Source organism: Equus caballus, chromosome 31 (assembly GCF_041296265.1).
Source record: "Equus caballus isolate H_3958 breed thoroughbred chromosome 31, TB-T2T, whole genome shotgun sequence".
Classification (NCBI taxonomy): Eukaryota; Metazoa; Chordata; class Mammalia; order Perissodactyla; family Equidae; genus Equus; species Equus caballus.
Genome location: NC_091714.1, coordinates 5,887,862 through 5,912,490, shown reverse-complemented (window position 1 = coordinate 5,912,490; position 24,629 = coordinate 5,887,862). Strand labels below are relative to the sequence as shown.

The 24,629-nt window shown below is 35.3% G+C and overlaps 1 protein-coding gene across 34 annotated transcripts in view; it reads left to right on the top strand.

The window, feature by feature from the left end:
• Nucleotides 1-24,629, top strand: part of QKI (QKI, KH domain containing RNA binding) — a 151,737-nt gene that overhangs the window by 42,030 nt on the left and 85,078 nt on the right. For all 34 annotated transcript variants that reach the window (XR_011434321.1, XR_002805179.2, XM_023632815.2 and 31 more), the window contains one exon: nt 16,518-16,634. Coding sequence is in view for 32 of the 34 variants with exons in the window: in XM_023632815.2 (XP_023488583.1) it covers nt 16,518-16,634 (117 nt within the window). In the remaining 2 variants the exon portion in view is untranslated. The remainder of the gene's footprint in view (nt 1-16,517; nt 16,635-24,629) is intronic.

Sequence of the window (24,629 nt, the reverse complement as noted above, 5' to 3'; positions counted from 1 at the left end):
TTATTAATAAAGCAGACTTTTATTGCATCCCTATTGTACACCACAAACATCCTGGGGATGGGACTATTAATTCAGCTGGGAAAACTCTTAGACCTAGTCAAGATAATAGTGGGGTTTTGAGCCAGATAGGCTTAGGTTTTGAATCCTGGCTTACTCTCTTACTGGCTGTGTTTGTCAACAACTGCCACAATAATACTCTATATAATAAGCCACCCTAAAACTCAGTGGCTTAAAATAACAAGCATTGATTTCTGTGCTCTTTAGTCTGTACCGTATATTGACGGGTTCTGCTGTTTGGGCTGAGCCAAGGTTGATCTAGGCTGACTGCAGATGTGTTTAGAGCTCTATTTAGTTCCTGCTGGGCCCAGCCCAAAGAGGAGCATGCACTTCTCATGGCAGGTCACTGGAGTGCCAGAGCCAAGCCAGATTGCTTAAGCACATGTAAGGCCTCTGCTCTTGTCCCATTCGCTAACATTTGGTTAGCCCAGTGATTGTCAACTGTGGATAATTTTGCCCCGCTGGGACGTTTGGCAATATCTGGGGATATTTTTGGTTGTCAGAACTTGGAGAGGTTACTAATGACATCTAGTGGGTAGATGCCAGATTTGCTACTAAACATCCTACAATGCACAGGACAGCCCCCTACAACAAAGAATTATTCTGCCCACAATGTCAGTAGTGCTGAGGTTGAGAAACTGCATTATCAAGTCACTCTGTCCACAGTGAGAAGGGGACTGGGATAAATATTTGCTGAAAAATGATTGAGCCTATTACATTGGCTTTGAGCATCGTTAATGTCTTAGAATTTGTTTACTTGTCTATAATATTATAAGGTCCCCCTCATAGAATTGTTGGGAGGAATGAAGATGACAAATGTGTGGCATCTGATAGAGCACTCAGTATGGTTCTTGGGATCATGAATAAGGAAAAACATCCTATTCTTGAAGGAGTCTTGTAGGAAAGATATTACATTAAATCATTTAAGACTATTTAAGTTTATCATACATTCATAAAATAACATACATGAATGAAGATTAAAGTTATATCTAGGCCATCAAACTGGTAATTTGGCCAGTTATTAAGGACTTGTTTGGATCCATGGAGATCTTATAAGCAGTGTATGAATGGAGTTAACTCTGATATAAGTAAAAAATGTTATGTTTCAATGAGTCAGTAATAATTCTGTCATTAAATTTGCCTAATTATCAACATTGAGTTGTGAGAGGTTGTTTTATAGGATCTGCTAGAGTGCTCGATAAGTTTCAAATATTGGCAAGGTCTAGCAGTTAGGGATATTAGTCATCCTGTGTATACACGAACAGATTAGGATGTGATATGAAATTGTAGTGAGGCTTTTTCCAGAAATTTTATATGAAGGTAACTCTGATTTTCTGATGTTTTTGAAATGGGTTTTAATAGCCTTGAAAGGTATGTCTTGGGTCGAGGCTATCATGATGACGCATATTGTCAAAGGTTTGTAACGTAAATAAATGCCATTTCAAATATTTTTTCCAGCTTGTAGGATCCCAGCCTGGCAACTATAATTAATAAAGTAGATTGATAATGTTATTCACAGTACTCTAAATAATAATCTATGTTAATGGTAGAGCATAAATTTTAACTTCCCATTCAATTGAATTATCTTGGTTTTGCAGATAAAATTTGGCTAGTCATAGCTTCTCAGTTAGTATTAGGTTATGGTAGTTTTCTCCTGTTTCTCAAGATTGTCAACTCTAAATTGGATATTGAGCTGGCGTTTATTTTGGAGGGGTTGTGAGAAGAGAAAGGGATCAGTGCAGTTAGTTACGTTTCCTTAGTCTTTTGTTCCTTTGACTATTGTGGTTTTCTTATTGTGTTGAAGGAATTAATCAAGAGTCCTCAAAAGTCTTGATATGAAACTACTTGTCACCTTTGTTCTTTTGAGAAACAAATGGACATTAAATCCAAATTTAATGATCTGGAAAGTCTAGTTATTCAATGCCTAAATTAAGCCTTGATTTTTGCCTGGATATCATCTTAAATAAGAGTGAATATGTTATATTTTAAAATTAAGATCTATACATCTCTCTTCTTTGACAGTTTATACAGGAAACTGTTAAGGAAGATTGTTGATTTTAGGAAGGATTATATATTTTTATTGAGTGGAGTTAACTTGTGAAGTTTTTCAGATTACATAGCAACCTGTTGGAGTTTTTAATTTAGCGGTATGATTGGACAATACAGAGCGTGTCTTTAAGTTGTAGGTGGAGAAACTGTTGTTCAAGGACTTAGAACTTTAAACAGATTAATTTAATGAAGGTCAATTTCATGACTTTCGTTGTTTTGCTTTTGGTTTTGAAGTTTCCTTTTTATTTTACTCTGCAAGGGTTTATTGAGGGCCTGCTGTGTATCAGATATTTAATAGGCCTCTTTGTGGTCTGAGACATAGTAAATTTCTTAGGGTGTTAATAGAAATTATTACAAAAAGGATTCCAAGACAATCTGAAAACAATAAATTTTGTTTAGCTTAGGTTTTTTCATTTTAACAATTTTTCAAATAATAAGCCTTCTCAGAGTCTTAAATTGCTAATGCTTTCTTTTGTAAGTAATATTTAAAAAGAACTAGTGTTCAGAAGAACAAATTAAAAGCTGTAGTTAGTTTTTAGGGAAGAATTATTGCTTGTAAGCAAATGTTTTCCAGGCTCGGTTGAGATAGAAAGTTTTGTCTGTGATTTATCTTATCCAAAAAGTTTCTTTGGATATGCTTGGTTAAAATTGTTACAAAAGACTTAATGAATCAGTTGGATACCTAATCACAGGTATTTAACCTCCATATCTCTAAGATCCTTATGGAAATAACCAAAGGAGTAGAGTACAAAAACTGGAGAGAGATGTGCTTTTCAGTGCTATTTATATTCCAGAAACATTGAGGTGTTTCTGTTAGATGTTAAAGGAAAGCTTGAGGTGTTGGTCTGCAGTTGGCCCATCTTGAGAGAGCATTGTTTCCTGGAACCCAGGGAAGCAGTCAATAACAGAATCTTCCTAATCCTAACTAACCCTTTCCCTCCAAAATTGGCAAATGAAATGGGTTGTTGAGTAGTCAAAGGTTATACCACTTGAATTTGAACACCCATCTTAGTGCCTGCTTATAGTAGTAGGTGACTTAAATTTATTTTATGAGTGAATGAACTTATCATTTATGCCTTCTTTTAGTTTGAATTTCAGCAGAAGACTACCATAGTTTGTGATCGAACCTGCCTTAACTTTACTCTAGGGACATCAAATTTGAACTTTTCAATGACTAGCTTTGGAACTAAATTTAGTTCATTATTTCATTGGAAAAGCATATTAAATGTCTTAATAAACCCAGCCCTTTAGAACCAAATAGTTTTTAAATAAGTAGGGACTTCCTGAAATGTAGTTTTGACTATCATAAACACTGCTCTTCCCAAGTCCCACAACACGATCGTCAGTAAGCAGCCTACGTTTCATGCACTTGGCCATCTCTCTGTTTCATATTGGTAGGATAATTTTTTCTTTGTTATTTGGTAAAGAATTGATTGAGCTTAAAAAATATGTCTATGTTTTATTGTTTGGGGTTATAGATTAATGATTGTTTTGATTAGGTTCTTGCCTTTTTATTTGTAAGATAGTATAAAGGTAGTATAAATTTGCATTTTAAGAACAGATTAAGACACAAGAAAAAAACAAAATTTGAAAAGTAATTAGAAACACGAAGGCTAAAGAGCAGATCTTAGTATAAACCAGAAAACTTTGGGCATCATTCTTTTATTCCATAATGTTGTGTGGCCTGTGCTGGGCAACTGGCAAAGGAATATAAAAAGGCATAATCTTTTTCTCATGGTACTATTACAGCCGTAATCCAGTTATACCATAATGAGAGCCTAAACTAAGGCATTGCCAGTTGAAATGAAGAAATGGGAACAGATTAAATAATGAAAATCTTAAGATTTCTTAGTCTGTTACATGTAGAGGCTAAGAGAAGACAGGGCGTTGCTAGTGGTGCTATTCATTGAAAATAGAGAATACAGAAGGAGAAGGTTTTATAATTTAATATTGAGCAGGCACTAAGAGTAAGATGATAAATGTATTATAGTAAAAGAACATAATAACCAAAAGTCACTGTAAGCTGAGTTGTTTGTAACAGTGTAGGAACATTGAATCAGGGTAGTGTTAAAGACAGTTTTCCCTAGGTCAGATATGACTAAAATTTGTGCCAAAAAAAGCAAGTCACTTTAAGAACTGAGTTAATACTTTTGGAACAGTATATGAGGCTGATAATATTTATGCAGCAAAGCTTAAGTCATCAATTTCAAATAGCCTTAGACAGTATTCATAATCTGTGGTCAGAATTACATATTTCGTCTCCTAGAGTTTTCATCAGAGTCTGAGGTGATACTTGTAAGGTCAGTCCTGACTCAAATAACCATATTCTTTGTCTCTTTTTTGAATTTATACATATTTGTCATTGAAATATGCAGATGAAATAATAATTACATAAAGGTTTTCATTCATATAAAAGGTTCTGTTGAGGTAAAAAGATGTATATGATGATTATTAAAACAATGATCCCAATCAGTAAAAGACAGATGAAAATATTGAAAAGGCAAGGTGTGGTTATGTAAACGTAGTATGGTAATGATATGTTTTGGGATGTAGGTGGAGAAGAAATTATACAAACACCATTGGACTCATTGTGAAAGTAAACTTGGATGTGATGAGAGTTTTTATTCAACTGTTGTACTAAACATTTGGAATGATTGACAAGAATGAGAAAACTAAACATGAGTTTCTGATGTGATCAGGGTATATGTTTAAGGTCTTTAAGTGATAGTGGTAATCACCTTCCAGTGTTGTGAGGATTAAGTGACTTAATGTGAGTAAAGTGCCAAGGGTAGAAACGGTCGTGTTCTGGAACACTCATTGTAAGACATACTTTAGTGTACTCAGCACCTAAGAAATGTTGAATGACATAGACTTTGCACTCAATTGATACTTCCATATTGAAATGAAAAGTGGAAATAATATTTGTTTTGTTTCTATGACATCATTGACTCTGTCATTTGGAATTTGTCCTGAGATCAGTCAGTCAGGCTTACCATGTGGGGTATTTCTGAAATGTATAAGGGTTCCTGTGCTGCATATTAACTTACTTAGTGATTGAATTTTTTCATTGAGAAAGAAAAATTACTAATGATTTCTGCAAAGACTTAAATTGTATTATCCAACAATCTGAATAAATATTAGTTTCTTCTGTTTGCTGTATAATTGTGTAAGGCACTGTGGATTGAAAAAAAAAAGACTGGGACCAGCCCAGGGGCGTATTGATTAAGTTCGTGTGCTCTGCTTTGGTGGCCTGGGGTTGGCGGGTTCGGATCCTGGGTGCAGACTTACATACCGCTCATCTAGCCACACTCTGGCAGTGTCCCACATACAGAAAAAAATGGAGGAAGATTGGCACAGATGTTAGCTTAGGGACAATCTTCCTCAAGCAAGAAGAGGAAGATAGGCAACAGATGTTAGCTCAGGGTAACTCTTCCTCACAGAAAAAGACCAGGTGCTGGTTCCTGACTTGAAGGAGTGACCTGCATGAGACAGGCAGCTCATTGCATACTGTGTGATAAGGGCATGAGAGGTGGGTACAGAGCGCTGTGAGATCTTCACTTTGGTGGAGAAAACTGCTATCTCTGGGAATCAAAGAACACACATGGAAATCACAGAAGGAATGCTTGACCTCTGTATTGTGTAATGAGGAAGATTCGACATGTTTGGTGGAGAATGAGAAAGGAACGTGTTAAAGGGAAGAAAAATTAAAAGCACCTCTAAAAGTAACTTTTAGAGAACGATGAATTGCTTATGTGTCTGAACAGAAGGGTAATAGCAAAAATAAGGGTTTGAGAAATAGCTTGAGATCTTTTAAAGGGCCTTGTGTATTAGAGTTTGGACCTTATACTGTCAAAAATATTGTCCTCTTCTTGTGTCATAAAACCCTTACTGGCTTTCATTGCCTTCATATTTTTAATTGATTAAATGATTTTTTGTTTTTCTAAGCATTTGTTATTTACCTTTTAGAAGGATAACCATCTATGTTATTTACCTGAGTTTTTTTTTTTGACTAGGTTGGCCTTGAGCAAATGTCTGTTGCCAATCTTCCTCTTGTTTAAAATTTTTTTCCTTTCTCTCCAAAGCCCCAGTGCATAGTTGTATATCCGGGTTGTAGGTCATCCTTTTCCTCTAAGTGGGAGGCTGCACCGCCATGGCCTGACGAGTGGTGTGTAGGTCCGCGCCCAGGATCCAAACCGGTGAATCCCAGGGCTGCTGAAGCAGAGTGCATGAACTTAACCACTTGGCTGTGGGGCCGGCCCCCTACCTGAGTTTGTTTTGCATGGTTTCAGCCTCTTGCTCAATTATGTCTGTACTCAGAGGGTGAAGATTTGCTGTAATTTAGGATATCCAAATTCATATGCCACAGATTTCATATTTTGGTTATTATTGGTTACTGTTTTTCCCCTTTACAACTTCTGGTTTAAATGTTTCCTCTTACATAGCTTTGTGCCACCAACAGAAGATGTGTACAAAGGCCTCATATATGAAAGGTTTTGCAAAATGAATCCTATATAATTATTATGTAGCATAGGGAGACATATTAGGCTGCTTATCTAGAATTAATATGAAGATAGAAAAGAGATAAGGCATTTATGTCCCCTAAAAGCACAAGACATTTTGATATATTTAATTCTGGTATTTTTAATTAAAAACAGTTGTACTGCAAAATAGTCACCACTCTCATCTTACACACTTATATAAGGTAGGTTCGCTGGTGTTAACTACATTAGAAGTGATCCATTTTTTGTCATCTGCTAAGTGAAAGACTTCAACATATATACATTTGTGTGTGTTTCATACCAACTGTATTACTTATGTGATATAATGTAAAGTTTGTAAGGTATCTAACTAAAATCACCTTAGAAATACTAGACACAATATTTAAAAATAGATTATCAATCTTTTGTGCGAAAAGCAATCTGAAGAAGTGCATGTCCTTTAAATTGTTTTCCAAAATTTTAAGCTGAAATTACTCTAACATTTCTTAGAAGTGTTTCACTGAAATACTTTTGGAAATTCATTTTTTATTAGTTATCTGTTTTGATAGTGTATCACAGGAGGTTTTCTCTTTAATTGTAAACTTCGTAAAAGGTTAATGGGAAGATTTGCCATAATACTTTATATTTTGTCATTGGGAGAAAAATATCATTTCCATTTAAAATGAAGCGAGCAGCAACGAATAGCGTTAGACACAATTGTTGTTAACCTCTTCTTTAGAATTAACATGCCACTTGGCAAAAATGTAATTGGTGAGCCACAGAGAATGTCTGTACTTAAAACAGTAGGGTTAATGAATCTTTTTTTTTTCTTCTTTCTTTCTCTTCGTTTGGCCTTTAAAGTTGCAGTTAGCTCAGGCTGTTTGAAATGATTTTCTCTGAGTGTGTTGTGACATTGTTTTAATTGAATGAAGCTGCAGAACTAGCATGATAAATCAACACAGAATGAATTTTAATGCAAGGCAAACGACATTAACTTGGAAATTGGTTGCAGTAGACAAAGCAGCTGCTATGATTAATTTTTTTCGTTCTCTACTTACAACATTTTGAGAAAGATGACCTTGACAGTTTGAATTGTCTTAGTATCCCAGTAGTATGCACTGTAACACACTTGAGCTGTTACGAGATTGGATCATTTTTAAGGTTAGGGAAATTTTGTGTTACAGATTTAATATGTTGGTTTTGACTGATTTTGAAACATTTTTTATTTGGTAAATAATAATTGTAAGGATTACTTAGCTGTGATAGAAATCTATTTCTATGTGTTCTTAATGCTGTGGTTCCAGCAGAAGAGGTTTAATATGTGAAAAGAATAGGATATACCAAAGAGGGTCTTCTAAGTATTTGCATGTCATGAAGCGTAGGCCAACCAGTCTGACAAAGGATGTAAGTCAAAAACAATTACATGTTAGTTATTTCAAGTGCTAAAGTACTTGCATTTATAATACGTTTTCCCAGACAGTCTTTGCCCTCTTTGAGATATATAATGTATATTCAGTATGTGAGTTGCTTTGGAAAAGGATCTCTGTAGAGCCCAACTACTATTGAGGAAGGGCTGGCAAGGCTACTTATTTTAAGAAACAGTCAAAGTAACAGAGTAAAGGCATTTTCACAGATTTCTTGAAAGCAGGGAGTATTCTCCTCCTTCTCCTCTTTGTCCTTCTTTTTTAATCCCTAGCATCTATTTCACTCTTTACCATATAGGAAACCTTGAATAAATGTTTTATTGAGTTGAATATAAAAATGAAAGGCTATCACCCAAACTAAACCAAAAGCATGAGGGATGCAATATGGAGATTCTTGTCTCTCTTCAGGCTGTTTTGAGAGGTGGAAGGGGAGTAAAGTTTTATAGAATCTGGGACTCTATAAAAAGGTGGAGTCACGAAGTTGCAGAAAAGTAGAGCGAGCTTGCTGTAAGTGAACATAGGACCAGGCCTGTTGATAGACTTTTTCTGATACGTGTTTTATTTCTCTTCCTCAGTCCCTCATATATATTTTTACCTCGTTCTGCCTGAAGTTATGTCAATTCTAGATGCATTTAGATTAAAAGGCAACCTCAAAATGCCATGGACTTCTCTGTTTGTTAAGGACTAACAGGGTAATTCAGACCAGCTGAGCAGTTCTAAAATAGTACACAATGGGAGAAAACATCTACTGGAATGCATCAGAAACCCAGCAAGATTGTGAAGAACTAGTTCAGGATCCTAAGGAGGATAGATAATCAAGGATGTAAGCCTGGCTTTTGGGAGCTCCTTTTCCTCTGGGTATGTTTGCTGAATCTGGAGAGGACAGATGAGAAACTGAACTTTGGGGGACAGGGGCTGGAGTCTATAACCTGTCTGTGTCGGCTCCTCCCTATCCCCAGTCTTTACTTTGGGTGCATTCTAGGAGTTAAGACTGAACCACAGTTTCCCAGGCCCTCACAGATACAGCATGTCAGGATCAAATTCTGTCAGTCTCAATAAGTGAAATTGTATTGAAGTGATCTTGGGTTGCTAGTAACAGTAGGTGCCTAGCAGAAGCTGATCTGTATCCTTCTGGAGGAAGGTAACATCATTTTAGGCCTTATGTTATTTCTGTTAGCTATTTAGTAAGTACAGTATCTCGTGCAAACTAGAAAGTAACCAAATACACAAGAAGGTAGGATGACACTAACAAAAATCTGAAGAAACAACAAAACAATAGAAACAAATCCACAGGGACTCTAGATATTAGAATTATCAGACCCAGACTTTACAAATGCTATGCTTACTGTGTATGAGGAGACAAAGACAAGTTGGAGCAATATGGAAGACATAACAGAAAAATCAAACTGAAAAATTCCCTAACTGGAATTTACAGGTTTAATAGAAGTTTAGAAGCATTTGAAGAGAGAGTGAACTGGAAGATGGCTCAGGAGAAATTACTTATGGAGAGGCAGAGAGATGGAAAAACTAGAAGCGAGTGTGCAAAATGAAAGGAATACAGTGGAAAGTTTAATGTGCATAATTGGAATATTAGAAGAGGAGGAGAGAGAGAATGGGACAGAAGCAGTGTTTAGCGGGGGTCGTGGTGGGTTGTGGTTGAGAACTTTAAAAGCAAAGAAATAAAGTAGCAGATTTCACAGAAACTCTGAACCATAAAACAAAAACCATACCTAGGCACATCATAGTAAAACTGCTGAAAACTAATATTGGAGAGGCAATTTTAAAAGTAGCAAAAAGAGGGAGAAGATTACCTTCAAAGGGACAACAGTAAGACTCATAGCTTGTTTCTCAAAAGAGGAAATCAGAAGGGGGGGTAAAGAATCTTTAAGGTGCTGAAAGAAAATAACTGCCAAACCAGAATTCCAAACCCATCAAAAATAAGACATTTTCAGAGTAGAAAAAACTGAGAGACTTGATCACCAGAAGACCTTCTCTAAAGGAAGTACTAAAGGGCGTTTTTCAGGCAGAGGAAAAGTGACCCTGGTTGGAAAGTTGAAGATATGAAAAGGAATAAAGAGCAATGGAAATGGTAAATGCCTGAGTAAATCTAAATGCACATTATCTGTATAGAGTGATAATGTCCTGTTGAGATAAAATGTATATAAAATTTGGAAAACAACTAATGGCATATAGCCTAGATTGGGATAAATGGTGTTAAATAGTGTAGCCTTCTTGCATTGTATGTGAAAGGGGAGAAAGTACAAATTAACGTTAGTGTTTGATAATTCAGTGTTAGTGTTGTAATCTATATGGTAAACAAGCATGCAACTTTCAAGATAATAGAAAAAGTGAGAAAATGTGCTCATTTGCATTTATGAAAAGGAACATAAAAGAGGTATAGGGTATGTAGAAAGCGTTTAATAAGAAGGTAGATATAAACCATATAGTGTAAATGGGCTAAGAGTTTCAGTTAAAATTCAAAGATTGTGAGATTGGATGAAGAAACAAAACTCATGTAGATGCTGTTTAGAAGAGTTCTGTTTAAAATATAAGGATAACAAAAGGTTGAAGGTAATAGGATCAAGAAAGATACACCATGAAAAACCAAGCAAAAAATTTGTATCTCCGTACTGGTATCAATAGGCTTAATGACAAAAAGTATTACTAAAGATAAAGAGGGCCACTTCATAGTGATAGAAGGATGTAATTTGAAATTTGTATCTACCAAATAACATAGCCTCGAAACATATAAAACTAAACTAAAACTAAACTAAAAGGAGAAATAGGCAAAAGCTAATACAGAATAATTTGCATTGTTTTTCAGCACCCATGGAATATTTAGAAAAATTGACCATATGCTATGCTGAAAAGCAAGTCTGAAGAAATATTATAGGATTGACATTGTACATAGTATGTTTTCTGATTACAATGTAGGAAGCTAGAAATTAATAACAGATAATTGGGAAATTCTCATGTGTTTGAGATGGGAAAAACACATTTAAATATTCGGTAGGTATCAAATTATTTGACCTGAATGATAATGGAAATCCTGCATATAAAAGCTTCGGGATACAGCTAAAGCCAGCTTAAAAGAATACTCAGAACTTTAAAAGTATACATATTGGAAAAGAAGGGTACAGTAAGGTCAGCATCCATTTCAAAAAGCTGGAAAAAGTACAGCAGATTAAACACAAAAGAAGTAGAAGGAAGGAAATAAAGCTAAGAGTAGAAATCAAAGACAGAAAACCACAAAATGAAGAGAATCAGTCTATCAGATGCTATTGCTGCATTATAATAAATTACCCCCCAAAGTTAGGTTAAAACAGCACCATTTGATGTGCTGGTGCTTCTGTCCTGCAAGCTGTTCGTTTAGGTTGGGTTTGCAAAGCATTTCTGGTCTGTATTTGCAGTCAGCTAGCTGTGGGTCCACCACCCAGCTCTGCTTTTATCAATTATCCAGCTATGGGCTGGGGGATTGATGGTGACTGGGTCACTTTGTCTTACATTCTCCAGTAGGTTAATCTGAACTTGTTTACAGGGGCATAGTAGGGCTCTAACAGAGTAGATGCACATAAGACTGAGATTTAGGCATTTAATGCCTATATTATTCTTTCTGCTACATTGTATTGGAAAGCAAGTCACAAAGCTAGCCCAGATTCAAGAGGTGAGAGGTGCTGCAAATTTATTTACACTGCAAGTGGCATAGGAACTTTTAGGGGGTGAATGGGTTAATTGTGGCCATTTTTGAAATCAGTCTACCCTAGTCAACAAAAACAAAAGTAAACTCTGAAAAGACTGTAAGACTGATCAAGAAAAAGGAAAACATAGATAACCAATCAGAAATGAAAGAGGGAACATTGCTACATATCCTATAGGTATTAAAAAGAAAATTGGACCTAAGCTTTATATGAACAAATTTGAAAAATTAAACAATACAGACATATTTTTAAATAAACGCGTTACCAAAATTGACATATAGAGGAATAGAAAATCTGAATTATAGCACTGAATCCATCATTGAAAACCTTGCACAGAGAAAAACTCTAGGGCCCAGGTGGCTTCACCACTGATTTCTATTCAATATTTAAGGAAGAAAATAACATTAGTCTTCTATAGGACCATCCACAGAGTCGAAAAAGAGGGAATACATCCCAGTATGGTTTGAGGCCAGAATAACCGGTGATGTTAAAACCCAAGAAGCATATTACAAGAAAGGAAAATTACAGGCCAATTCTAGTCATGCCTGTAAATTTAAAAAAAAAAAAAACAAAAAACCACCAAAATGCTAGCAAACCAGCAGTTTATAAAAAGGATAGTGTGTCATGATCAGGTTGAGTAGGGTTGGTTTAACACTTGATATTTAGTTGTAATTTACTGCTGTTAACAGAGTGAAGGAGAAATATAAATGGTCATCTCAGTAGATGGTGAAGAAATAAATTTAAACATTCGCTCTTGATTAAAAAATACTCTTAGCAAACTTTGAAATAGAAGAAAATTTTGTTAATCTGGTAAAGTATATCTACAAAGATTCTACACGTTACTTCAAACTTTGTTGAGAACTTTATTCTCAAAATCTGGAACAAGTCAAGAATGATACACTTTAATTTGACTTTGAACTCAGGATGTGCTGGCCAGCACAGTAATTATGGCAAGAAAAATAAAATAAAAATAAAAAAATATGGTTGGAAAGGAAAAAAATATATGAGTCATTATTTGCAAGTAGTATGATTGCTTACCTGAAGAATCCAAAAGAACTTACAGAAAAATCATGAAAATTAATAATGAAGAATCAAAATGGCTGGGTACAAGGTTTAATATAGGAAAATCAATTATGTGTTCACATATAAGAACCAAATAAAAAATATGATATACAGTGGCAAAAACAAACCTCCAAATATCCAGAAATAAATCTAACACACAGTGAGGAAAGGCACAATCAGAAAGCTTTAGATTTTTGAAAGAAGTCGAAGACCTAACCAAATGAGGGAATTATACTGTGTTCATGGTTTTGAAAGACTCTGTGGTCGTATAATCCCAATTAAAATTATTGCAAGTGTTATTTTTAGAAATTGACCAACTGTCTCTAAAATCTGTATGGAAACACAAAGGGCCATGAAGAGCTGAGACACTCTTGAAGAACGGCAAGGTGGAATAACTTGCATATCGAGGTTTATTATAAAGTTACAATAAATAATACAGTGTGATATTAAAGCAAGGATAAACAAGTAGATGATATAATATGAAATAGAGAGCCCAGAAATAGACCCAAGAGTATATATGGATGCTATTTATGACAATGATGGCACTGTACAGCAGTTAGAAAAGGATGATCTTGTCAGTAAAATGTGCTAGGACAATTGGGTATCCATCATAGGAGAAAAAAAGAAAGTTGTCTCATCACAGACATCAATTCCCGGTACACTGTAGACGTAGCATGAAAGACATAACAATAAAGCTTCTAAAAGCTAATATGGAAGGATATCTCGATGACCTTGGGATGGGAAAAAACTTCTTTTAAACGTAGAGAAAACACTAACCATGAAAAGAAGATTGATAACTTCAGCTACGTTGAAATTAAATGTAATTTAATTAAGTTCAATCTAATTAAATTCAGTCATCATACAACACCATTAAAGAATGAGAAGGCAAACCACAGATGGGAAAAGATGTTTGCTACACATGTAACCGCAAAGTAGAAATCAATAAGAAAAAGCTAAACAATGCAATAGAAAAACAGACCAGAAACTTCAAATGTGCTTCAAAAAAAGTTTATCTGAATAACCAGTAAATGTGAAAAAATGATCTACCAGTAATCAGGAGAATGCTAATTCAGACATTTAGCAAATGCACCGGAATAGCTAAAATAAATAACATTGGCAATAAGAAATGTTGGAAAGGAAGTGGATCAAAACGAATTCTTAGTCTCTTCTTTGGGGAGTATGAAGTGTTAACAAGTATTTTAGAAAATAGTTTAACACTATCCACTAAAGGATATTCTATTTGAATATTATCTTCTTTCAGCAGTCTTCTCCCTCAAGGAACAGTCCCTTGTCCTGTTTCTTTATTTTATGCTGTCTTTTTCTTGAGCCTTCCTCAAGTCTTAGGTGAGCCTTCTTGGTCTATTCTTATTAAAATATGAAGAACTAAAATTTTGAAATAGAAGCTTATCTTCCCTGGGCTTGCCCACTGCAAGCTTTGGTTTTACATAATCATCTGAAGCATCAGCCTGTGAGAAGGGAGCCAACTGCTAGAACATGAAAGACTTTTCTCTGGGCACTTGTTTTTCTAGAGATGAAAACTCAAGCCTGTTACCTGCAAGTTAGATACCTGGCTTTTGGTGTTCTGTGGGCCCGGATGGGTCAAGTGTTCTGGGTATCATTTCTACCTTTTCTTTATGGTTTTCTGCAGAACTCAGTGGCTGAGTGTCAAGTCTCTCTGGAGTTCTGTAGAGCAAATTTGATATTGATCATATCCCCTTCTGTGGACATTGTAAGCTGAGTTGTTGATTGAGAGCCTAAGGTTTCCTAAAGTGAATTTGTAGTGGATTTGGTAGGCTGTTAATTGTCCACTGTGTGTGCCAGACCTTGTATCAGATCTTTTCTATATATTGTGCCGTGTACAATGTAGTGCTCACTATGCTTTATCAGATGGTTAGTATTGTCTTCATTATGTAATTAAGACTTAATTTGATTTGACTTTCAAATTCCTAATAATTATTTAGTATTGGAGCTTGGATACTGCTTGGAATCTATGTGCTTTCAGAATGTAACTACTAAGCATATTACTTGAGTTTACTCAGATTGGTGATGTAGGGGATTCTAGGTTGGAAGCAAGTGCATGTTAAAATGGATGACAGCAGGGTTTAGATTGGGTAAAGAGATAGATAAAGTATTATATGCTGAGAAACTAGGCAAAGATAATTTTTTTTTTTTTTTTGAGGAAGATTAGCCCTGAGCTAACATCTGCTGCCAATCTTTCTCTTTTTGCTGAGGAAGATTGGCCCTAAGCTAACGCCTGTGCCCATCATCCTCTATTTTATATGTCGGATGCCTGCCATAGCATGGCTTGATAAGTGGTGCGTAGGTCTGCACCTGGGATCTGAACCGGTGAACCCTGGGCCACTGAAGCGGAACGTGGGAACTTAACTGCTGTGCCACCAGGCCAGCTCCAAGGATAAGGGGTTTTATTTGAATATAAAAAGATGGTTCAGGCAAATTTCAGAATTTGGGGTCTTGTAGAACTAGATCAAATGCTTACAGGATCAAAGTCTATGAGTCTCAACTTGGGGTGGGAAAAGTTGTATCAAAGTTCTCTGAGGGGGAAGGGGTCTTTCTTCCAGCTATACATGTGTACCACCCATCTTTCATTTGGCCAATCACTTTTTTAAGATGTGGCAGTGTTGGTGAGCAGCTTAGTGAAGCAAAGTGAGAAGCCAGAAGATTAAAGTGCCCTAGCTTCTTAAGCCCTGACAGCAGTGAATTCTAGCATATTACTTTCATTTAATGATATATAAACAGTAGGATCAAATGCAAGAAAAAAGTAGGAAGCTGTAAGTGTTAACAATCAGTACCTATTTGACTGAATAAATAAATAAAACCACCCATGGGTTTTCGTGGAACTGATGGTAAACACTCATTTTTTTGTCTTTTATGCAGGTGATACGTGAATGAGGAAAATTTACCTTTTAATATTTACAGTCTATCTCTTCTCCCCATTGGCCTTTAAAAAAAAAAAAACTTCTGTATATGAATACTAGAAGTTTCTATTGAGGGATGGTAATTCTTTATTTATATTATGGTTTATCTCACTGTCCTTTCTATAAAAAGAGTTTAAGCTCCTTGCAAAAGTAGTAGTGTAAGTTAAAGGTAGAAATGGAAAAAAGAAAGGAAAATAAGAATGCAGACAAAATTGTGCAAACAATGTGATGAAAAATATATACAGTATTCTCAAGACTTAAACATTCTGTATAGGGTAGAAATCAGGTTTGGCCATTGGTGTTCTGACAGCCAACCTCAAAGTAGAGTTCTCTTTGAAGAGTTGCGTTGGAAAAAGTATAACTTTTCTTCTTAGATAAATAAGAAAGGAGTTTTCCCAAGGATTTCCGTAGAAAAGACAATTACCTTTTAACGTAATGAGCAGTTCCCTGAACTTAGTCATTACAAAGAATTTTGTGGAAGAGATTTGCATTCTTGGGTGGCATCTAAGATTTTGTCAAACTCTTTACTATACTCTGGTTTAGATTACAAGTTGATGGACAGTTCAGTATAGTGCCTGTTTTAGGTAGTTACTGTTGTTCCTAATTCATAATTTGTATTAATACATATGAAAATTTTATGCTAAACAATGAACTATTGTAATTATACCCCCAAACTTAGCAAGAAATTCATAAGGACTCTAAGATTTTATTTCAACTTAGTATTAAAAAAATCTAAAAAGAAAGTAAATATACATATTAAGAGTTATAAATTCAAGCAAGTGAATAATGTATTATGATGGTTTTTTTTTCCAGTTTAATTTTGTTGGGAGAATCCTTGGACCTAGAGGACTTACAGCTAAACAGCTTGAAGCAGAAACAGGATGTAAAATAATGGTCCGAGGCAAAGGCTCAATGAGGGATAAGAAGAAGGTAAGTCCTTGAATGTAGGGGCAAGGCTTTATGTGAATAAATTGCTCGTGCTTTGCTTTCTAGTAATATAATATCTAGATCTTTTGTACATAAGGCACCATACATTATTTCATGTCAGGAACATTTTAAAGGTATTGTCATGATTTTCTTTTGTTAATTATCATTATTTTTCCTTTAGAACTAAAGTATCACTCAGTCCGTCATGTCAACTTACTTTGGTATTTACACTTGAGAAGCTGCCAATTTGGAAATTCATCAAGACTATAATGTATATATAAAAATATGTGACTAAAAGTTTGAAAAATCTAAAACGTTTCTTTTGATGAGATTTAAATGAAAATGATCAAATGAGTAACTTTGGATCTGTCATATCATTGGGGGAGTTAGTAAACTGAAAAAGAAAGCTTATAACTAGCCATATGAGATGCATTTTGGATTTCAGTAATATTTTGTGTTGGTTATAAATTTTCTAGACATTTTACTTTATATATTTCCTGTTTTCTGTTGTTTTTTTTCCTCCTGCCAGTTCTTATTTGGCTAGTTTAATTAATAAAGACTACTTTATTTAATAAAGACTTTAATTAATAAAGTCTACTTTATTGTTTTTAGGAAGGTTTTTATATGCTTAATTTCCTTTTATCCAGTGATACTGTGAGGCAGGGTACTTTTGAATTTCTATCTGTATAAAAAATGGTTGACTGAATTTTAAAAGATAACGTAGATTTTGACTGCAAAATATTAAACTTATTGTTAGGAAGGGTGTTATTTTAATACAGTTGTGTACTGCATAATGACATTTCTTTCAGTCAACAATGGACCACGTATACGCTGGTTGTCTTGTAAGATTAGTAGCATAGAGCCTAGGTGTGTAGTAGGCTGTATGTATCATCTATGTTTGTGTAAGTACACTGTATGATGTCCATATGATGGAACAGCCTAATGATGCATTTCTCAGAATGTATCCCTGTTGTTAAGCGATGCATGACTATATATTGCCTTGAAAGGGCTATCAAATGATAGACCTGTGGTCAGCTTATGTTGGAGCATGTGTGTTGAATTGCTTTGTGGGGCTTAGGGAATGAATACCATACCTACAAGGTATCCTGACTTTATTGTGATATGCTTCTTTTCTGAGCTTCCCACTTCATTTCATTTAAGCTCTCCCATAAGGTGTCTAGATTTCAATCATTTTCTCTCCCTACAAATAATGACTTGGTAGCTAAAAGGTTGGAAAGTCCTCAGTAATATTGATCATATTTAAATCTTATTATCCTGTTCTAGTCAGCTGAATTTAAAGATATTTTGAGGCAAGTATGTGAGTTCTCCTTGAGCATGTTTAGATGATGTGTTTAAAACATTTTTTTTTTTTTTTGAGGAAGATTAGCCCTGAGCTAACTGCTGCCAATCCTCCTCTTTTTCCTGAGGAAGACTGGCCCTGAGCTAACATCCATGCCCATCTTCCTCTACTTTATAAGTGGGACGCCTACCACAGCATGGCTTTTTGTCAGGCGGTGCCTGTCTGCACCCAGGATCTGAACCTCCGAACCCTGGGCCGCTGAGAAGTGAAAAGTGCGAACTTAACCGCTGCGCCACCGGGCTGGCCCCGTTTAAAACATTTTTTTGTATTAGAATTTAAAAAAACTTTAGTATATTCTGAATCAGCTGAGTGGCAATCTTGTATTACCATGCAGTTTTCGTTCCCATGTTTGCACTTACTCTTGTCTCATTGACATTAAATAATGCTAATTTAATAGCCGAGGGGCAGTGAGATGGAATCTCAACAGCTGAACCACAAGTATATCTTCACCCAAAGGTTACTGTACCCATCAGTTAAACGTATTATTCTATCAGTCCGTTAACGAAACATGCTTTTCCCTCTCCTCAGCCTCTATTAATTCTTTAGAAATGGCCCTCCACTCACTCCACTCTTGCACTCATAGACACTGAGGATCAGAGCTTGGAACTGTATAGTGAGACATCATGAATTCTGTTTTCAAATGGGGTTGAACTTGTAGCCTGAAGAACATTTTCTGCTGTCTGACAGAAGAACAGAATGGTTAAGAGTGAGCCCTGCGGCCAGATTACTTAGGTTTAAATCTTAGTTCTATCACTTAGCAGCTTTGTGACCTTGGGCAAATTACTTACTCTCCTTGTGTCATATAAAATGGGAGTTGTAATGTCACTTATCCCTTACAGTGGTTGTGAGGATTAAAGTAGTTGTAAAGCTTTTAGACCAGTGTTCTGGCACATAGTAAATGATCAATTAATGTTAACAATTATTCTTAATAAATTTTATCTTAACACTCTTAGAATTAAACTCTTAAATGTATCATGGGGGAATACTAAAGTTTTTTAAACTTTGGAAATAACAGTACTTTTGTGTTGTTTTGTGACCTTTGAATATGCCGTAGTCTCATAGCTTTTCTGTTTTGTTTTTGTGGTGCTAGGTGCGTCCATATTCTGTCTTGTTCACTTTGTTCTTAACCACAAGCAGAAGCAATTCACACATTTTATTTATTTTTAATTTCTACTATTGTCTACTGAAATAAAAAAAGTTTACAGATTTTACCTATGCAAGAAAACAATAAATTAAGACACCAGAAGAATTTTGGCTATAGATTACATTTTTAGTTTTATTAGAATGCTACAGGTTTACTTTGGGCATATCAAGTTAATTTGAATGGCTTCCATATGTTTGATATTATGGTATGTGGATTCTGTGAAGAATTTATAGATTTATAATACCAGCAGTGTCTTCTGTAAACTTAATTTAAATCGACTGCACATGATAAATTGTTAACTAAATTATCTTGGTTTATGCTGTAGTTACTATACTCATTGGGCTCTTAAAAATGTTAGTAAAAGTAAAGTCAAAATGGAAAGTACTATCATTTTTTGCTTGACTATTATTTTGAGAAAGAATATGACAAACAGATGGAGACAAAAAGAGGTATTGATGTAAGTAACAAGGCTAATTGAGGTGTATTTCAGGTGTTTCATACCATGCAACAACCTCAAAAGATAGTTTTTCTCTTCTAACAGGAGTGGAGGCTTAAAGAGGTGAAATAACTTATCCAATCCCTCATTTCTAACTGACTGCACTAAGTATAAACATATATCTCACTAGCCATTCAAATTCAGCAATATACAACATTCTCATCAGTATATGGGCTTTGAGTTTAAAATCAGAGTAATCTGTAGTAAAGTTTTAATTCAGTTTTTAACTTTATATTTCTTTCCCATAGTCTTGACCATAGTCGTTCCTTTTTAAGAGATATACCTATAACTTCTTGAGGAACTAGTGTGTTTTGTGGAACATGATTTATGAAAAGTTATTAGAGAGGCATATTGCATAATTGCAAACATTGGTAGAATTTCATAACATTTTTTTCGTGCTACTTTTCATTTACATTACAAATTTTTCTTAAATATCTCTTATAGCTCTATTACTTTCTTAATATATATTTTGGTTAGTGAATATGTGATATTTTTAGAAAAGTTTAAAAGTACGGATGGCCTAAAAAAATTAAAAGCACAAGGGGCTGGCCCCGTGGCCGAGTGGTTAAGTTCGCGCGCTCCGCTGCAGGTGGCCCAGTGTTTCGTCAGTTCGAATCCTGGGCGCGGACATGGCACTGCTCATCAGACCACGCTGAGGCAGCGTCCCACATGCCACAACTAGAAGAACCCACAACGAAGAATACACAACTATGTACCGGGGGGCTTTGGGGAGAAAAAGGAAAAAATAAAATCTTTAAAAAAAAAAAAAATTAAAAGCACTTAATTCTATCACTGTAGAGACTACTCTTGTTGACCATTTTGCTGTGGCTTCTTGTAGATTGCTCTCCATGTAGTTATATGTATGTTCACGTGTGTTATAGAAAGGGGGTCATATTATATGTGATGCTTTATAATTATTGTTTCCTCCAGCAACCCTTTATCTTCTCCTATGTCAGTTCACCGAATAATTGAGCTTTATAATGTCGAAGACTTAGGCCTGGATAATAGGAAAGCACACTTAAAGATGTTTTAAGCAATATTGATAGCAATAAACAAAAATAAATTTGTTTGATTTATGGGGGTGACTTAGGCTTTTATTTTTATGAAAGATGCTACTGCTGTCTCAACACTTTGAAAAAAATCAAATTAATAATACAGTTTTTTGGTTGACATTTTAAACAGGCCATGATAGCCAGTGACATAACATTAAGTACAAGCATGGTTCCAATAGCCTGTTTTATGGATCCTGTTGAATACTTAGCTTTCTGACAACATAGGTATCTTTTAGTTTTTTAAACACTTTTCATCATGGCAAATTTTAAGCAATAGTTATCCATCACCCAGTGTTAGCATTGTCTGTCTCTTTCCACGTTTACTCTCATTCCCCCTTGCCCGCCCTCCCCCTTTTGCCTGCCAGATTGTTTGGGGAGCAAATTCCAGACATAATTTCATCTGTAAATATTTTATTAGGTGTTTCTAAAATAGAAAGGTTCTTTAATGCTATTGTGTTTATTTTTTTATCACCAGGAAAATTTCTTTATGTCATCAAATACTTAGTCAGTGTTCGTAGTTCCCCTCTTGTCTCATAAATGTGCTTTTAAAAAAGTTTGTTTGAATGGTATCCAAATGAGGGCCATACACGTTGAAGTTGATTGATAAATCTCTTAAGCCATTCTCCCTCTTACCCTCATTTCTCTTGCAATTTATTTGTCCAGGGACTGAGTTATTTGTCCTGAGAATTCCCCTGGATTTTGCTGATTGCATTTTCATGGTGGTGGTTAACACTTATCTCTGTCCCCTGTATTTCTTACAAATTGGTGGTGACAAAGGTTTGATTAGATTCAGATCTTCTGTCATGCCTTCCTCATTTCCTTTCTTTCTTTTGAAAGAGTATTTCACAAGTAGTGTTGTGGTAGTGGTACATAAAATCTAGTTTCCTCTCTCTGTGATTTTAGCAATCCTTGTTGATTGTTTTTTTAGGCCCTCTATTTCAGTAGGAGTTGCAAAATAGCTATGTCCTCTTTCTTCATTAACATTAGCTAGATTTACTTTTTATAGGAAAGGCTAGATAACTACTCACTTCTTTATTCACTAGTTTTAAAATAGTGAGTCGGTTCCTAGGAATCTTCCAAAGGTAATGAATGAGTCTTGTTTTCTTTTCTTTCGAGTATCATAGTGAAGGCAGTTAAACAGTTTTGGTGTGTTTTGCTTCATTGTAGTTAGTGTTTTTAACTGATGATCACATTGTTTGGCCAGTGGGGGCCCCTTCAGGTTCACATCTAACTCCGTTTGACACAATCCCAGCAGTTGGGTCTAGTAACTTTGATAGTCCAGGCTCATCTTGTAAGATTTCCTCCCTGGATTTGGAATCAACCATTTCTTTAAGGAACCCAGGTTACTATTGGTGAAAAATAGTATTTAGAGGCTGCAGTGTGGTCTTTAGTGATACTCATTATTTGTAGACCTTTTCAGGACAGAACTAGGAGATACATACATGCACACACATACTCAGGAATATAGATAAATGTTTACAAGTTCATTCTCATCCAAAATTAAGACGACTACATGTTATTTAATTCATCGTATGTCTGTATTTTCTTTCTTTCCCAGTGAAAATTCTGATTCCTACCTAGTGACACAAAATAACGATTCATTTGTTTTAATCTAAGATATACAAAACAATCTCAGAATAGCCATACAAACAGTACTACCAACAGTTTCATCAGTGAAAACAATTTTTCCCCAATTGTTATTGTTTTTAGGGTATATTCCACTAGAGATACAAATGACTCTCTTTTAAACCACTCAGTAAGTTTTCAGTGAACAACATATGTCATCATATGGATCCACAGTCAAACTCATTTGTTGCACTTGGTTGCTAGTTTTAGGAGATGCTTAAATTATTTTCCTGTTACTTATAAAATATTTACATAATTCCAAAGTCAAAACTACAATGTAGGGAATTTTCAGAGAAGTCTGGCTCTTTATTTTAGTTTTTGGTTTGCCTTTTCTTTTTTTGACATAAAAAGTTACGATTATGACAATTGTTTGTGTGTATGTGTGTAATTTCTCACTCCCTTCATAGATCGTTATATACTCTACACTTTTTCTGTACTTTGCTTTATGTATTTTTTTATGTAACAGTACATCATTGAGATCATTTGATGGGAGTAGATACAGACAGTCTTTATTCCTTTTAATAACTTCATCATACTCCTTTGTGAGGATATACCATAAATTATTCCAACATGCCCCTCTTAATGGTCACTTAGATTGGTTCTAGTCTTTTCTCTTACACATAGGGACAGTGCTGCATTGAATAGTTTTTATATACATGTTTTCATGTACCTGCTAGTATATCTTTGGGATAGGATTCTAGAAGCAGTATTGCAATATATAATTTTGCTAGCTAGTGCTAAATTCCTCTCTCTAGGAGTTGTTCTTATTTTGCGTTACCATCAGCAATGTATGAGAGTACCAGTTTCCCAACAGATTCACCAACAGAGTTAAACTTTTATAGTTTACGCAGGAGACTGAACATCTGTTATAGCCTCTTCTAAAGAGTCTATTCCATAAGTATATATTATGTGTGTGAAAGTTGTCATTGCTATTATGAGCAATGCAACCATCTCTGGTTTCCCAATTAGTTGTTTTTTTTGCAGTATATTTCTTATTTTACCATTGAACTCGTTTATAAATATGATTAGACGTAGTTGAAATGGTATTATAACTGATCTAAAGATACGTTATAATTGTAATAAACTTCTGGTTGGGCCTAAGTAACTAATTACTATTTAAAATGTTTTCACGAGGAAAAGTACTGTGATTTTCTTTTTTAGCTAGGGTTCCTCATCTGGACCACGGAACATAGAAATTCTTCAGTTTTATTGGGAATGGTTCATAATGAGTACCATTATTTATGTAGGAGAGAAGTTAATTATATATAATTTATGCCTTGGGCCAGGCATTAAGACTTGATTCTCTTGTGGAATCCTTAGTTGAGAAAGGCAGTACCCTGTGAGGAATGATTTTTTTCCTCTACTTTATATCCCTGCCTTACGTGCCTTCGACTGCCTGCCATTGGTGCCTTTAACTTGATGTATTAGAGAGGAGGAACTTCTACATTCTCTCTTAAAGTGTTAATCTTATAAATTGTATACTTATAAACTTTCATAAATCTGATTGAATAGTAGTATTTAGCTATGAAAACAAATCAGTTACTTTAGAAAAGTGATTATGAAAGTTGTTGTCATTGTTATGTGCTCTGAAGTCAGTTCCATCTCCAGGGGACCCTGTGAATGAGTGTCCACAATGCCCTGTCCTCAACAGCCCCACTCAGCTTCTGTAGACTCATGGCTGTGGCTTTCTTTATGGAGTCAGTCCTCTCATATTTGGTCTTCCTCTTTTCCTGCTGCCTTCTGCCTTTCCAAGCATTGTTGTCCTTTCTAAAGAATCTTGCCTTCTGATGTGCCCAAAATAGGACACCCTCAGTTTTATCACTTTTGGCTCCAGCAATAGTTCAGGCTTAATTTGCTCCAGGACCCACTTGTTTGTCCTTCTGGCAGTCCAGGGTATCCATGGAGCTCTCCTACAACACTGTATTTCAAATTAATTAATTTTTTTCCTATCAGCCTTCTTCACTGTCCACCTTTCAAACCCATACATAGTACTGTAATTGGGAATAGGGGGGTATGGATGATCTTAGCCTTGGTCTCCGAGACACTTCCTTATACTTGATGATCTTTCCCCATTCTTTCATTGCTGCTGGTTGGGAAGGAACCTTATTAAAGCCATGGAGTCTAACCACCCTTATGATATTTAATTCTGTGATATTTTATTTCCTATACTGCAAACGGTTGTCACTCAATTTTTATTACTTCATGTCATAGTTAATTTAATACATTCTCAGGTAGCAAATATTTTTTGAATGCCTATGATTTTTGCCCTCAAGGAGCTTTCACCCCTGGGAGACTGATGTATTGACAATGAACTAACATG